The sequence below is a fragment of the Aspergillus viridinutans genome (genome assembly GCF_018404265.1).
Source record: "Aspergillus viridinutans IFM 47045 DNA, scaffold_8, whole genome shotgun sequence".
Taxonomy (NCBI): Eukaryota; Fungi; Ascomycota; class Eurotiomycetes; order Eurotiales; family Aspergillaceae; genus Aspergillus; species Aspergillus viridinutans.
This window is the reverse complement of record NW_025091224.1, coordinates 1,871,366-1,883,798: the sequence shown is the minus strand read 5'-3', so window position 1 is coordinate 1,883,798 and position 12,433 is coordinate 1,871,366. Positions and strand designations below refer to the sequence as shown.

Here is a 12,433-nt window from a genome sequence, read left to right as displayed (position 1 = left end):
TCATTTTCCGCCGATTTTTTATGGTACCTTACCTTAGCAAGTCAGACATCTCTGGATATAGATTGAAGAATCAGCGCACCCTATAAAATAATTTTATTACCCTCTGTATTCTGTGCAGAAATCTTTAAGGCAACCTCTTGCCTCTCCTTTAATAGTCCCTCGACAGAATACATAGCAGGGACCTTTTAAATTATATGGGATACACCCCTAAAACATGAAGTCAAAGTAATTCTAGTATCTCTCCTGGACGGTATGTGGATGGTAGGAGTCCTTCTCTACTTTAGTTGCGGTGACATACTATGGGAAAACATCTCCCGATAGTCTCTTGCCTCCAAGGTTAGAGCATAAGCATATCCCGAGTCACAGCTGAGAAGGTTCCTTCTGGCCAAAAAGGGAATGGTTTCCCCTCTCTTGGGCATTTTGTGTATGGCACCGTCACGGAACATGTCTTCAACACTGCAATGGAACTCGGCGTCTTCCGGAATGTCGTAACGCACTACCCATTCGTTGTTTTTACTAAGTTCCAATCGAGCAAAAATTGGCAGCAGCTCTGGAATGACGTCCTTGTTAATACAGCGGGTCGACTTATGTGTTTAATAATTGGGCGGGAAACGGAAACTAGGTACGTACCGATAATCCACCAAAAGATGAACATAAAACACTTGTCCTGGGCCCCAGCTTCAGCAACTCATGGGGTGCAGTATCCCCTAGAGGACTTTTTTTCCTTTTTGTAATGTAACGTGAAGGTAAGGGTTTAGATTGGGAGATATTTTTATATATATAGATAGAGAATAGTCCTATATACCTATATATAAATAAAATATTAGATTCACCAAGAAAAATCAGAGTTATTGTAGATTTTACATATTAGATGATGGTGATTAGGATTGTGGTGGTAAGATATTTATCTCTCTACACCACTTTTAATCCTAACCTTAGGGGCCACCCCTACCTCCCCAGCAGGAATCTAGCTATGCAGAGGTGAATCTAGTACTAGCTAATAAAGCAGTGCAGCCTGTGTGGTGTATAGTCCCCATAGCAAAACCAGTTGGTACGGCCGAGTCATAATGGGTACCCTGGGATTTATTGTTATCTGGTAGGGTCTATAATCTGCGACTGGCACAGTGGGATGCAGCCTGATGTAGTGAACAGAATAATACCCAGACCATCTGGGTCAGACGTCTTGGGACGGCTACATATGGAAAATGGGAGTCTGCTCATATATGCTACTTTTCACTCAATTGGAGAGCCCCTTGACGAAATGTGCTGTGAGCACTGCTTGCCCCTTTTAAACATTAGTCCGCATTTAATTCACTATCAGATCTCTTTACTATACCCCAATACCTTTGAAAGAATGAAAGCTACCTGTAAACTGATAAAGGCACTCTGAGAGAAATCTGACAGTAACAGCTATTACAGAAGTGGGTGTTAATCAGGACTAACTTAAGAACACAGCAAATACCCCTCTGGTGGATTATCAATACCTACTGGGCTTCTACTTGTGATAGCATGCTATTATATTATCACCACTGATTTAAAGCTTGGCTCGCACAGGAGCCGACGACAGGTCTTCCCGAAGCGCCTTGAGGGACGGGGCAAAGAAGTATTCCCCCCCCTTATGGATAACCCACGTCCCTAGGTTCAGCCGTGCCTCACTAGGCTTCTTGCCGTCTGGCAAGCCCATGTTTCGAGGAGGGTGGTGGGCAAGACGCTGGCCGGCAATCCCATCGATGCCCGGCCCACTGAGGCCGACAGCATCGTACTTATTACCTGGGAAGTGATGGTTGCTAGCCCAGCCTGTGAACCCAGTCAGTCATCCGTGGAAACTTGAAAATGTGGATCAGGACTGTCTCACGCGTAGTCAGGAAATTGAATCCGTTTCTAATGTCACTTTGATAGCAGACAAACAGCATACCACGCTCCTTGCTTGTCTTCTTATTTCGCTTTTCTTCTTCCGAGACCTCGGGTCCATACGCTATTCCACGGCGGATGATGACTGCCTCATCGTCATCGAGATCAGCTCTGGGGCGCATTTTGCGGATATGCGCAGCGAATGGACATCTATCGTGTGATCCAACTGGAGTGTAATTGAAGTTATTTGATCTGAAAAGAGAAGGATCATTATCATCGTTCGGGTTCAGATCAACCGGAGTCCCTGCATAAAAGGCCACATGTCAGTGAACTGCACGAGTAAGTCAAGAATGAGACCAACCATTCCTCCACCTCCCCATTATGAGCGCACCGAGCTTGTTAGCCGAAGCAGGACTTTTCTCGGCGCTCTGAGATGCAGGAGCGTTGTCTTCCAAAAATCTTCAGTCCCAGTGCCATTAGCCCAGTGTTCGAAGCACAGTGCACCGAAAGAGGGATTGCCTTACTGATCGAACTCAGGAACGAGTTGCTGCAGGTCGCGGAAAACCATGAAGCTGCCGTCCTTGGTCCACTCGGGTTGTCTCAAGGCGTCACCGTCGTGCCCGATAAGGATGAGGCTTCGAAAAGCAGTAGTTAACATTACCAATTGCAGAAGCATATGACCAGAGTTATCGCCAGAGTTCATCAGGGGAGACAGGATGTATGGCACGGGCTTACCCTGGAGGGACGGCTTTGGGCTCTTTTTCCCCCTTCGGGGGTGGGTCTAGCCCTTCAAGTTGGGGCTGTGAAATTCCGTCTTCGAAGCCAAAGCTGAGATGGGGTCAGATCCGATTGGAGCGAACTGGGATACTTCACGATGCACATACTGTTCCTTGCCTTTCAATTGGTCTGGTCGGGCCTTTCCCTTCCGGGTCAACACCAATTTGCAGGCAGCATCCTCGTCAATATCATCGTCTATGTCACGCATATGCAGTTTCTCCTTGACCAGTCCAACGGCCTTCTCCAGCTGCTTCTGTGTGCTTGCAGCCACAAAGACTACTCCGTCAATCTGCCGCTGTTTTGTCTCCGGGTCTTTCTTGTATTCTCGACGTAACTCCTGTGGATCATCCCAGCCCTCGTAAACCAAGTCGTCAAACATGCCCTTGTCGAACAAGTCCCCGCGAATTTGGTTTTTCTTCAGCTCGCGCCATTTCGCCGGGTCTCCTCTGATCTCTTCCATATTTGATTTCGTGTTCATTATATGCTTTCCCAGCTGCATTATAAGTGTTAGCAGACTCTCTACACCATGCATGGATCCTTCATGTAATAGTATGTTGAACATCTTACAGCAGCTAGGCCTGTAGAAGAAAAGGCAATGTTGACACCGGACCATGGCAACAGCTTCGAGGCCTCCTCGGCGGCAGCAGCTTTTTTCTTTTCTTCGCCAATGTGAGCTCTAGCGTCCAAAACAGCTTTGGTACTTGTGATGTCGGGAATAAGTTTTCGAAGATACTCTTTGAACTTCTGCCGTTGACTCGCGTCATCCGCAATGCGAAAAAACAGAAATATCTCCTGTCGTTTGGGCAGACCGGGCCTACGTGGTAATCCAGGCCGTGTCAGCAATGGATGATTGCAACAACCTCATCCGTAAGGGATGCCACCTACCATATATCGCCCTGTATGTTCTCCAGATCAAAGCCAGCCATATTGGAAAGTCGTAAGTGAAGTTGTACGTGTATATTGTCTGAGGCGAACAAACAAGAAACACGGCCAATCTTTGTCAGAGCACAATAGCGGTTTTTAAGATGTTTGTTTTACTCGACCTTCGTGGAACGAAGGTTCCCAGAATGGGCTCTTTCAACTGCCGTTGAAGAGGTGACATTCTACACACACGAGCATCATTCATCTCAATCCAACGTGACGTATAGCTTCCGCTCTCTAGGGATGACCTACGCAATAATTACACGCAGAATTATCTAGATGTCAATCCCAGCTGCCATTCCAGCTGATCGCGCATTCTAGTCAGCCAGCTGATTTGAGTGTAGGATATTCCAGTGGTTGGTATTCCAAATACATGTACCAGTTTGAGATCTCTCAGTCTAGATCTCTTCATGCTTTAAGCTCGAAGCTACCAATCGGTTAGTTGCCGAATTAGCCAATTACCAGTCGTCCTTTACGCCTCCTCCGCAAACGTGCATCTTGGCATCAGCATTAAACTTTGATTGACCGCAGGCCGGCGGCTTCCCCGCCGGATCCGGCGATGACAGGTGAGATCACTCCACATAGCGAACTTGTGTACTCCGATGCATGTAGGCGGCCAAAGAACGTCATCGTAGGCGGGCCAATGTAATAGCTAGTGGATTGCTAGACTTGTCCGCGCATCTAGACTAAAATTCCGCCGTAACAGAAAGGACTCTATAGTTGGACCCTAGTTTGCCAAATAGGCAACATCCATTCCTTCCTTACATGGTGACGCCAATGGGTTCCGGTCGGACCTACGTTCATGCATGCCAACGAGGAAGGCACATAACACGTCACTTGCTTGAGATGGGGGGTGAGGAGATGAGCCTCACATCCTCCCCAGCCAACTACCTTGGTCGTTCCACGGTTATTACTATAGTACTCAGAATAATTTACTTATAAGACAAGCAATAGCGAAACTCTTCGCCGGCTTGTAGTACTACTAGCACTACCATGCTCATCGTTCTACTTGGGATCCGATTATCAACATGCGGCCGCACCAGCCATATCTGATTTTTGCTGCAGTCACTGGAGGGGTGGACGCTATCAGTCGTCCTTCCTTGAACCCCTTAGGGGCGCAGCATGTCTCACTTAAAGCTGATAAACCGTCCTACATTCCCTCTTTCACCGACCAATCGCCCCCATACAGCGGTTGTTTGGTCGATCGTACCGACTGGAAGGTCTTCTGCAACAGCGATACTGAAGATGAATGTAAGAAAGCTGTTGACGGTGACAATAGCACTTACTGGCGAAGCCGTGACGAAATGACATCACATGTTATCACGGTTGACCTGGGTCGACCTGCCTACCATGTCAGTGCTGTCGCCATGCTGCCGCCGCAGAGGGACGACGCACAAGGCCTGATCACCCAACATAAGGTCTCTCTGAGCGAGGATGGTAACAACTGGGGCGAGCCTGTCGCGTACGGCACGTGGCCTGCGGAAGGCAGACTGAAGCTTTCGACATTTGAACCTAAATCAGCTCGATATGTGCGGCTTGTTGCAGATACACGTGGCACGAACCAAACCTGGGTTGGTATCTCCGAGCTGAGCATCTACGCAACGCCTTATGCTATCCCTCAGAATCCGTCCCTTGGCGCTTGGGGTCCAACTCTCGATTTTCCGATTGTGCCGGTATCGGCGGCCAATGAGGCATCTGGTAAGATAGCCGTATGGTCGTCCTGGGCTCAAGATTTGTACTTCTCCACCCCTGGTGGGCAAACGGCTATGAGTCGATGGGACCCAACTGGAGGCCACATTTCAAGCCGAGTGGTGACTGATACCCATCATGATATGTTCTGTCCGGGGACCTCTATTGATGGCACCGGAATGCTAGTTGTAACAGGTGGTAATGATGCGGAGCAGACTAGCCTCTATGATGCTGTAGAGGATAAATGGATCCCTGGCCCCCCGATGCGCATGCGTCGTGGATACCAGTCCTCTGTGACGGTCTCTGATGGACGAGTCTTTGTGATTGGTGGCTCTTGGAGTGGCGGTTCAAGCAGACCGAAAGATGGAGAGATTTACGACCCCAAGGCTAGAAGCTGGACTAAGCTTCCAGGGGCCAAGGTTGATCCTATGCTGACAGATGATACCGAAGGCAGATGGAGAGCCGATAACCATGGCTGGCTCTTTGGCTGGAAGGACTTGTCTGTCTTTCAAGCGGGTCCTAGTAAGGCTATGAATTGGTATCATGTTGGGGGTAATGGCACGGTTACCCCTGCGGGTCCCCGTATTGGAGATGAAGACTCCATGTCCGGCAGTGCTGTAATGTTTGATGCTCTAGCAGGCAAAATACTCACATTGGGTGGCTCCCCAGACTATGAGATGTCCCACGCCACGAACAATGCTCGCCTTATCACAATTGGAGAACCCTGCGAGACACCTCGGGTTGAAGTAGCAGGACAAAACGGAGGAGGGATGCACTATAAACGCGTCTTTCACTCGACCGTCGTTCTGCCAGACGGTACTGTGTTTATAGCAGGCGGCCAAACCTTCGGGCTTGCTTTTAATGAGGAGAATGTACAGCTGACCCCGGAGCTTTACTTTCCTCATAACAACAGCTTTATCCAGCTGCAGACCAACAACCTTGTCCGCGTCTACCATAGCTGGTCCATCTTACTCCCCGATGCCACCGTTCTCAACGGTGGTGGTGGTCTTTGTGGAAACTGCACAGCCAACCACTACGATGCTCAGATATTCACTCCGCCTTACCTCCTCAACAGCAATGGGAATCGTCGCCCACGCCCTAAAATTATATCTGTTGCCAGTAGAAAGCTTCACGTTGGACAGGAGGGGTGGGTTCGAACTGACTCCGACGTCTCCAGCGCTTCCTTTATCCGCCTAGGAAGTACCACTCACACAGTGAATACCGACCAGCGGCGCATTCCTCTTCCACTCAAGAAAGTCAGCGGCCACAAGTACCGCTTTACTATCCCAAGTAAACCTGGAATTACAATTCCGGGGCACTGGATGTTGTTCGTCCTTGACGCGGACGGTACCCCTAGCGTAGCTGAGACAATTCTAATCACTGTTGGGAACGGTCCGGATGATGGCCCTTATGACCATGAGGATATTGGGGGAGACTCCCATGAACCCACTTGGCAGTCTTGGAAACCAGCCCTTATCGAGCAATTTGGACAGTGGTTCGGATACTGACATGGTCGTCTGCTTGGGGATATGCGTGGATCCACAGAGAAAGGACGAGCAGCGCGTGAAAGGTCTACAAACAAATTGTCACCAAATTTGGAAGCGCAAAAAAAAAAATAAAAAGGAAAAGGAAAAGGAAAAGGAAAAAAAAGGGTTTTGATTTCCTGTATAATATGAAGACTGTAATGGATAGCAACATGGAGCTATACAGAAAGCTTGGCGTGGGGCCGCCTTAGTCCACGACCCATTGACATTAAGGAAATCGAACTTTAGTAGATAAAACCAGGCGTCCGACTGACGATTGATGAATCTCGGTCTCTGTATCTATACAGACGTACTGTTACCCCTTGCGAATCCCTTGCTTTCTCTGCCAATTCGACGGGTATCCTGCCCCGACAAGTTAGCTCTTTTACAAAGACAGCTTACTTCTCTTTTTCTATTCACTTAATATAAAGGCTCTGTAAGTTCAAATATAATAGTTTCTTGGTATTTAAACCTCAATTTTATAGATATATGAGAAATGGAAGTAATTTTAATATAAGCAAGAACTTGATGCAAAGCTACTCTAAAGCCCTCTTGCTTTGGCTGCTTTTGCAGGGATTCACAGTGGTCCTGTTTTTCTCTCTATCTTTGATGGAATGTAACCGATGCGGGTTTACCGCATTAAGGAAAGATAATCCAAATCCAGTCCATGCAATCATGCAATGCAGGGCTGCTTGCGCCATATTCTCTTTCCGTCGAAGTGGAAAGTGACGGAAAATCGCATTTGGTCATGGTATGTGGATCAACGCTGTTTGCGTGGACAATTGTCAAACTGGTACCTATTGCCTTTAATACCTCAAAGTCCTGGGTACTGGACATCGTGTGATCATTTTTTCTATTTCTTTTTTCTCTAAAGGAAAAAGGAAGGGTAAAAAAAAAAAGCAACCAGAAAATTCATACTAATTCGCAGACATGCGCGATCTCCCATATCTCAAGAACAACCCTAAGATCATATTCTTCACGGATTTTGACGGAACTATCACATTGCAAGATTGTAAGAAGCCATCTCTATCCTAGATCTTTACGATCTTATTACTGAAAGCGTACAGGCAATGACTACCTGGTACCGGGCTCCATCTTGACGCAGGGAGCATCCGCTGACGTTTTGAGGTTGACAATCATGGGTTTGGACTGGACAAGCGCGAGGTGCTCGAACTGGAACTCCTGAAAGGAAATATAACGTTTCGGTGAGACAGGCGATGCTTTGAGCGGTGCGAAGTAAAACCAGGCAGTTATTAACGGTACCAGGGAGTCATTCCAGACCATGCTTGACAGCGTGCGAACCCCGTTCCACGAATGTCTTCGCGTCCTCGAAGAGAACATCCAATACGATCCGCATTTCGTTACATTCTATCAGTGGGCACGAGAACATAACATTCCCATAGTAGTGCTGTCCTCTGGCATGGCGCCCATCATCAAGGCCTTGCTGGAGAGACTCTTGGGCAGCAAGCCGGACAACATCTTCGTAGTTGCCAACGACATCGAGCCTCGCAACGGCAAGGATATCAACATGAATGGTGGCTGGCAAATTTCCTTCCACGATAACAGGTAAGGAAACCCTCATACGGGCAGAGCGTGGGCTTGTCACTGAAGACCTGGACCACATAGCTCATTCGGCCATGATAAATCACTCGCAATCAAACCGTACGCTGCCCTCAGTGGCAAATCTCGCCCGATATTGCTGTATGCTGGAGATGGTGTGTCCGATCTGTCCGCCGCATCGGAAACAGACATCCTCTTTGCGAAGAGCGGGATGGGTAAGTCAGCTCTCCGATACGTGCATGCCATATACGAATTCCTTCGTAAGCCAAATGACATCAGTACTGACAGCTGCACAAGGCCTCGTCCGGTACTGTGAGCAGCGTGGGATTCCGTTTGTGCCATTTAATGACTGGGCCTCCATCCTTGCCACCGTGCAGGAAATCTACCAAAACGCATGCAGCAATGACGTCGAGGGCCAGCCTCCCACACGCTGAGCTAGCGAAAAATGAAGGATATATCCCTGGTGGCCAGTCTAATAATAGTAAGCTGGATCCTCTGTGTGCCGAAGAGGCCATACCGAACAACGATAAATTGTAAAGCCAGTGCCTAGATAGCAGTGAGAGAATTATCTCAGATATGATGCAGCTTTCCTCGCTACATCTCTGTTTCCTTCGACTTTGGTAATGACGATTTAATGTAGTAATGTGCTCGAGAGAAATATTCGGTAGTGGAGCATCAGACCACTGAAGTAGAGTTTGCTTCAGTAATGCGAACACAATCAAGCCAATAATCTATCAACGAATAAGATGCCTACCCCAGAGAACCCGGACGGTGTATCCAGTTGCCATGTTCGGTATTTACCATATGTACAACAACCACGGAATTCCGACTTTGCGTACGTCATGTCCGGGGAGCAGCTCACTCAGAAATAAGCGTGGGGCAAACTCCCACTCCGCTCGCTCATATAAATGAGTATTTACACCAGTCCGCTCAATTCTTCACTTGCAGGTAGATCGAATTTTGATACGATCTTTCTACATGGAACTACAGTGAAACCACACTCGTCATGGCGTCTATGGACAAAGTGTTTTCGGAATATCATGTGCGCAAGAAGCTTCTCGAACGGAGCGACAATCCTTTCTCTAAGGGCATTGCCTATGTGGAAGGAAAGTTTGTCCCGCCCAGCGACGCCAGAATACCGCTCCTCGACGAAGGCTTCATGCACAGTGACCTAACTTATGATGTTACGACGGTCTGGGATGGACGCTTCTTTCGATTGGATGATCATATGCAACGGATCCTGGAAAGCTGCGATAAAATGCGGCTCAAGTTCCCACTTGCACCGAGTAAGGTAAAAACTATTCTGGCTGAAATGGTGGCCAAGAGTGGTATCCGGGATGCATTTGTGGAAGTTATCGTGACACGTGGTCTCACAGGTGTGCGTGGTTCGAAGCCCGAGGACCTGTTTAATAACAATATATACTTGCTTGTTCTCCCATACATTTGGGTGATGGAGCCTGAGAAACAGCGCCTTGGGGGCAGTGCTATCATTACAAGGACTGTGCGCCGAACACCCCCGGGTGCATTCGACCCTACGATCAAAAATCTACAGTGGGGTGACTTAACAAAGGGACTTTTTGAGGCGATGGACCGTGGCGCTACGTACCCTTTCCTCACTGATGGAGACACCAACCTTACTGAAGGATCCGGATTCAACATCGTCTTGGTGAAGAACGGAGTCCTCTATACTCCTGATCGAGGTGTCTTGCGAGGGATTACACGTAAAAGTGTGATTGATGTTGCCCGAGCCAACAACATCGACATCCGCCTTGAGGTCGTGCCAGTGGAGCAGGTTTATCACTGTGATGAAATCTTCATGAGCACAACTGCCGGTGGCATTATGCCTATCACGTTGCTTGATGGTCAACCAGTCAATGACGGCCAGGTTGGTCCTATCACAAAGAAGATATGGGATGCTTACTGGGAGATGCACTATGATCCGGCGTATAGTTCTCCGGTCGACTATGGCAGTGGCTAACGAGAGTGATGAGATTACCAGAATATCATGACCGGTTGCTTGCGGTCCTTGCTTGTACCCCTTGGGTCTTTAAATTGTCTTGCTATGCTTTGCTACAGATAGCACATTCACATTACTAAGTTAAACAAATATTAAAGTATTGTGTCCCTTGAATAGCTGAGATGCAGGTCTGAGAGTAGCTCACTTGCGCGGTCGAAAGACAACATATAGGCAAAGAGCGAATGCCAGTGCCACTCGGGCCAACACAGCCGCATGTGTGCTATCCAGGGTTGTGATGCTTGTCGTATACTGCGCTGGTCATTGACAATCACCCGAGGGATACATTACCATAGGGTTGAAGGCCGGTATCTAAGCTACCCTGAACGGCATGTGGTAGTAGTATCTTACTTTAGTTATAACTAGTTTCATATTATTATGGCTAGAGTCAGGCGTCTCATTAGTTAGTTTATCTGAACAAAGGTTAGATTGATATAGCCCATTGAAATATTACTTTAGTGCATAATATTAACTATCACAGCTTGGTCGGTATTTTAGGTATTGACTCGCTCCCGACTGATTAAATTAGAATCGGATAATAATTATATTTTCCTTATGCCCTTACGACGGGTTCGATGTCCTTCCACACACTGTCCATCACCTTGGCAACACGCTTCACGATTTCATCGACGTCCTCCTTTTGAACGGTGTACGGTGGCGCCAAAAGAAATTGGTCGCCGTTCCAACCGTCAGCAGCCCCGGTGGCACTGAAAATGCAAATGTCATAGCCAGGTTCAAGCCCTCGACTCCGGATCCGCTTAGCAATGTTCAGCTTGGGATCGAAAGGAGCCTTAGTGGCTTTATCCTGCACGATCTCCACGGCCCAGAACAGCCCTCGTCCTCGAACGTCTCCCACGAGAGGGTGCTCTCTAAGATGCAGTTGGAGCTGTTCCCCAAGGTACTTACCCATGCAACGAGCGTTCTCGACCAGGTTATTTTCCTGAATATAGCGCTGAGTGGCCAGCGCTGCAATGCAGGTGAGCGGCTGTGCCTGATAGGTTTGTGAGTGAGCGAACATCCCACTGCCTTCTTTCAACCCACGAATAACACGCTCGTGAACCAACAGCGCAGAGATCGGAGCGTATCCTCCACCGAGGACCTTTCCCACGGTCTGAATGTCGGGGACAACGCCATCGTGCTGCCACGCATGCTGCGCGCCGGTGCGGCCGAGCCCGCACATAATCTCATCGAAGATTAGAAGGGCGCCATGGCGGTGACAGACTTCCTTCATGGCTTGTAGATATCCTGGCAACGCTGTAACACAACCTAGGGCCTGGTAAGGAATGGTATGATTAGGATGCATTCAGAGTGTAAGATCCGGAGTGCCGGACTTACAGTGCCGACCATGGGCTCCACGATAAAGGCACAAACGGTTTCGGGACCAAGCCTGTGGAATTCGTCTTCCAGCTCCTGTTTCAGCCGAGCGACATATTCCTCAACGGTTTCCCCTTCCTTCATATCTCGCCAGGGGTGGCAAGGAGACACCTTCGACACATTCTTCAGTAAGAGAGGCTCAAAGAGTGTCGTTCTGGCCTTGATATCGCCCACGGAGAGTGCGCCAATGGTACATCCGTGCCACGAGCCTCGTCGCGAAATGAAGTTTAGTCGCGGCGATCCTGGCGACAGTTCGGCAAAATACTGGTACGCAAGTTTCAGCGCCGCCTCGACAGCTTCAGAGCCTGTACCCGGCCGAGATTAGCTTCACACGAGGATTGTTTGTTGTATCAATGAAGAGAAAGTAGTGCCAAACCGGATCCAAGTATGCAGGCCCGTGACAGCTGTCCGCCAGTAGACTTGACCAGCCAGTCAGCCAGTTCAAGGGCAGGGGTATTCTGGAAATATCCAGGATGACAGTATGTCACCGCAGCCAATTGGCGAACGATTGCATCTATGACAGCTTTGTTGCCATGACCGATAGCCGAAACGGCAGCCCCGCCTGTCGCATCTAGGACCTTTTGTCCACTTTCAAGAGTAAAGTAAAGGCCATCCGCAGACTTGACTGTAGGACAAGGACTACTGTCCGCAACACTTTGATACAGGTATGTGTCTTCCTGGAGGGATCCCATAGTGTGAGAGGCTATAGAAAATAGACCTCGAA

The 12,433-nt window shown here is 48.5% G+C and overlaps 5 protein-coding genes across 5 annotated transcripts; 3 read left to right on the top strand and 2 right to left on the bottom strand.

The window, feature by feature from the left end:
- Window positions 1-1,534: 1,534 nt before the first annotated feature.
- Window positions 1,535-3,554, bottom strand: Aspvir_009638 (Dyp-type peroxidase; the record flags this gene model as incomplete). Its single annotated transcript, XM_043272776.1, has 8 exons — window positions 1,535-1,797; window positions 1,916-2,155; window positions 2,213-2,310; window positions 2,376-2,486; window positions 2,587-2,679; window positions 2,736-3,121; window positions 3,196-3,442; window positions 3,514-3,554. 8 exons carry the CDS (start codon window positions 3,552-3,554, stop codon window positions 1,535-1,537), a joined length of 1,479 nt encoding a protein of 492 aa, XP_043128711.1.
- Window positions 3,555-4,577: 1,023 nt separating this feature from the next.
- Aspvir_009637 (putative galactose oxidase) lies at window positions 4,578-6,746 on the top strand (the record flags this gene model as incomplete). Its single annotated transcript, XM_043272775.1, has 1 exon — window positions 4,578-6,746. The coding sequence occupies one exon, from the start codon at window positions 4,578-4,580 to the stop codon at window positions 6,744-6,746; it is 2,169 nt and encodes a 722-aa protein (XP_043128710.1).
- A 945-nt stretch (window positions 6,747-7,691) lies between these two features.
- Window positions 7,692-8,755, top strand: Aspvir_009636 (putative phosphoserine phosphatase; the record flags this gene model as incomplete). Its single annotated transcript, XM_043272774.1, has 6 exons — window positions 7,692-7,773; window positions 7,829-7,842; window positions 7,890-7,966; window positions 8,028-8,327; window positions 8,388-8,536; window positions 8,610-8,755. The coding sequence occupies 6 exons, from the start codon at window positions 7,692-7,694 to the stop codon at window positions 8,753-8,755; spliced, it is 768 nt and encodes a 255-aa protein (XP_043128709.1).
- A 572-nt stretch (window positions 8,756-9,327) lies between these two features.
- On the top strand, window positions 9,328-10,299 carry Aspvir_009635 (aminotransferase class IV; the record flags this gene model as incomplete). Its single annotated transcript, XM_043272773.1, has 1 exon — window positions 9,328-10,299. The coding sequence occupies one exon, from the start codon at window positions 9,328-9,330 to the stop codon at window positions 10,297-10,299; it is 972 nt and encodes a 323-aa protein (XP_043128708.1).
- A 589-nt stretch (window positions 10,300-10,888) lies between these two features.
- Window positions 10,889-12,401, bottom strand: Aspvir_009634 (putative class III aminotransferase; the record flags this gene model as incomplete). The annotated part of the gene is made up of 3 exons (XM_043272772.1): window positions 10,889-11,608; window positions 11,671-12,014; window positions 12,086-12,401. 3 exons carry the CDS (start codon window positions 12,399-12,401, stop codon window positions 10,889-10,891), a joined length of 1,380 nt encoding a protein of 459 aa, XP_043128707.1.
- Between the last annotated feature and the right edge of the window lie 32 nt (window positions 12,402-12,433).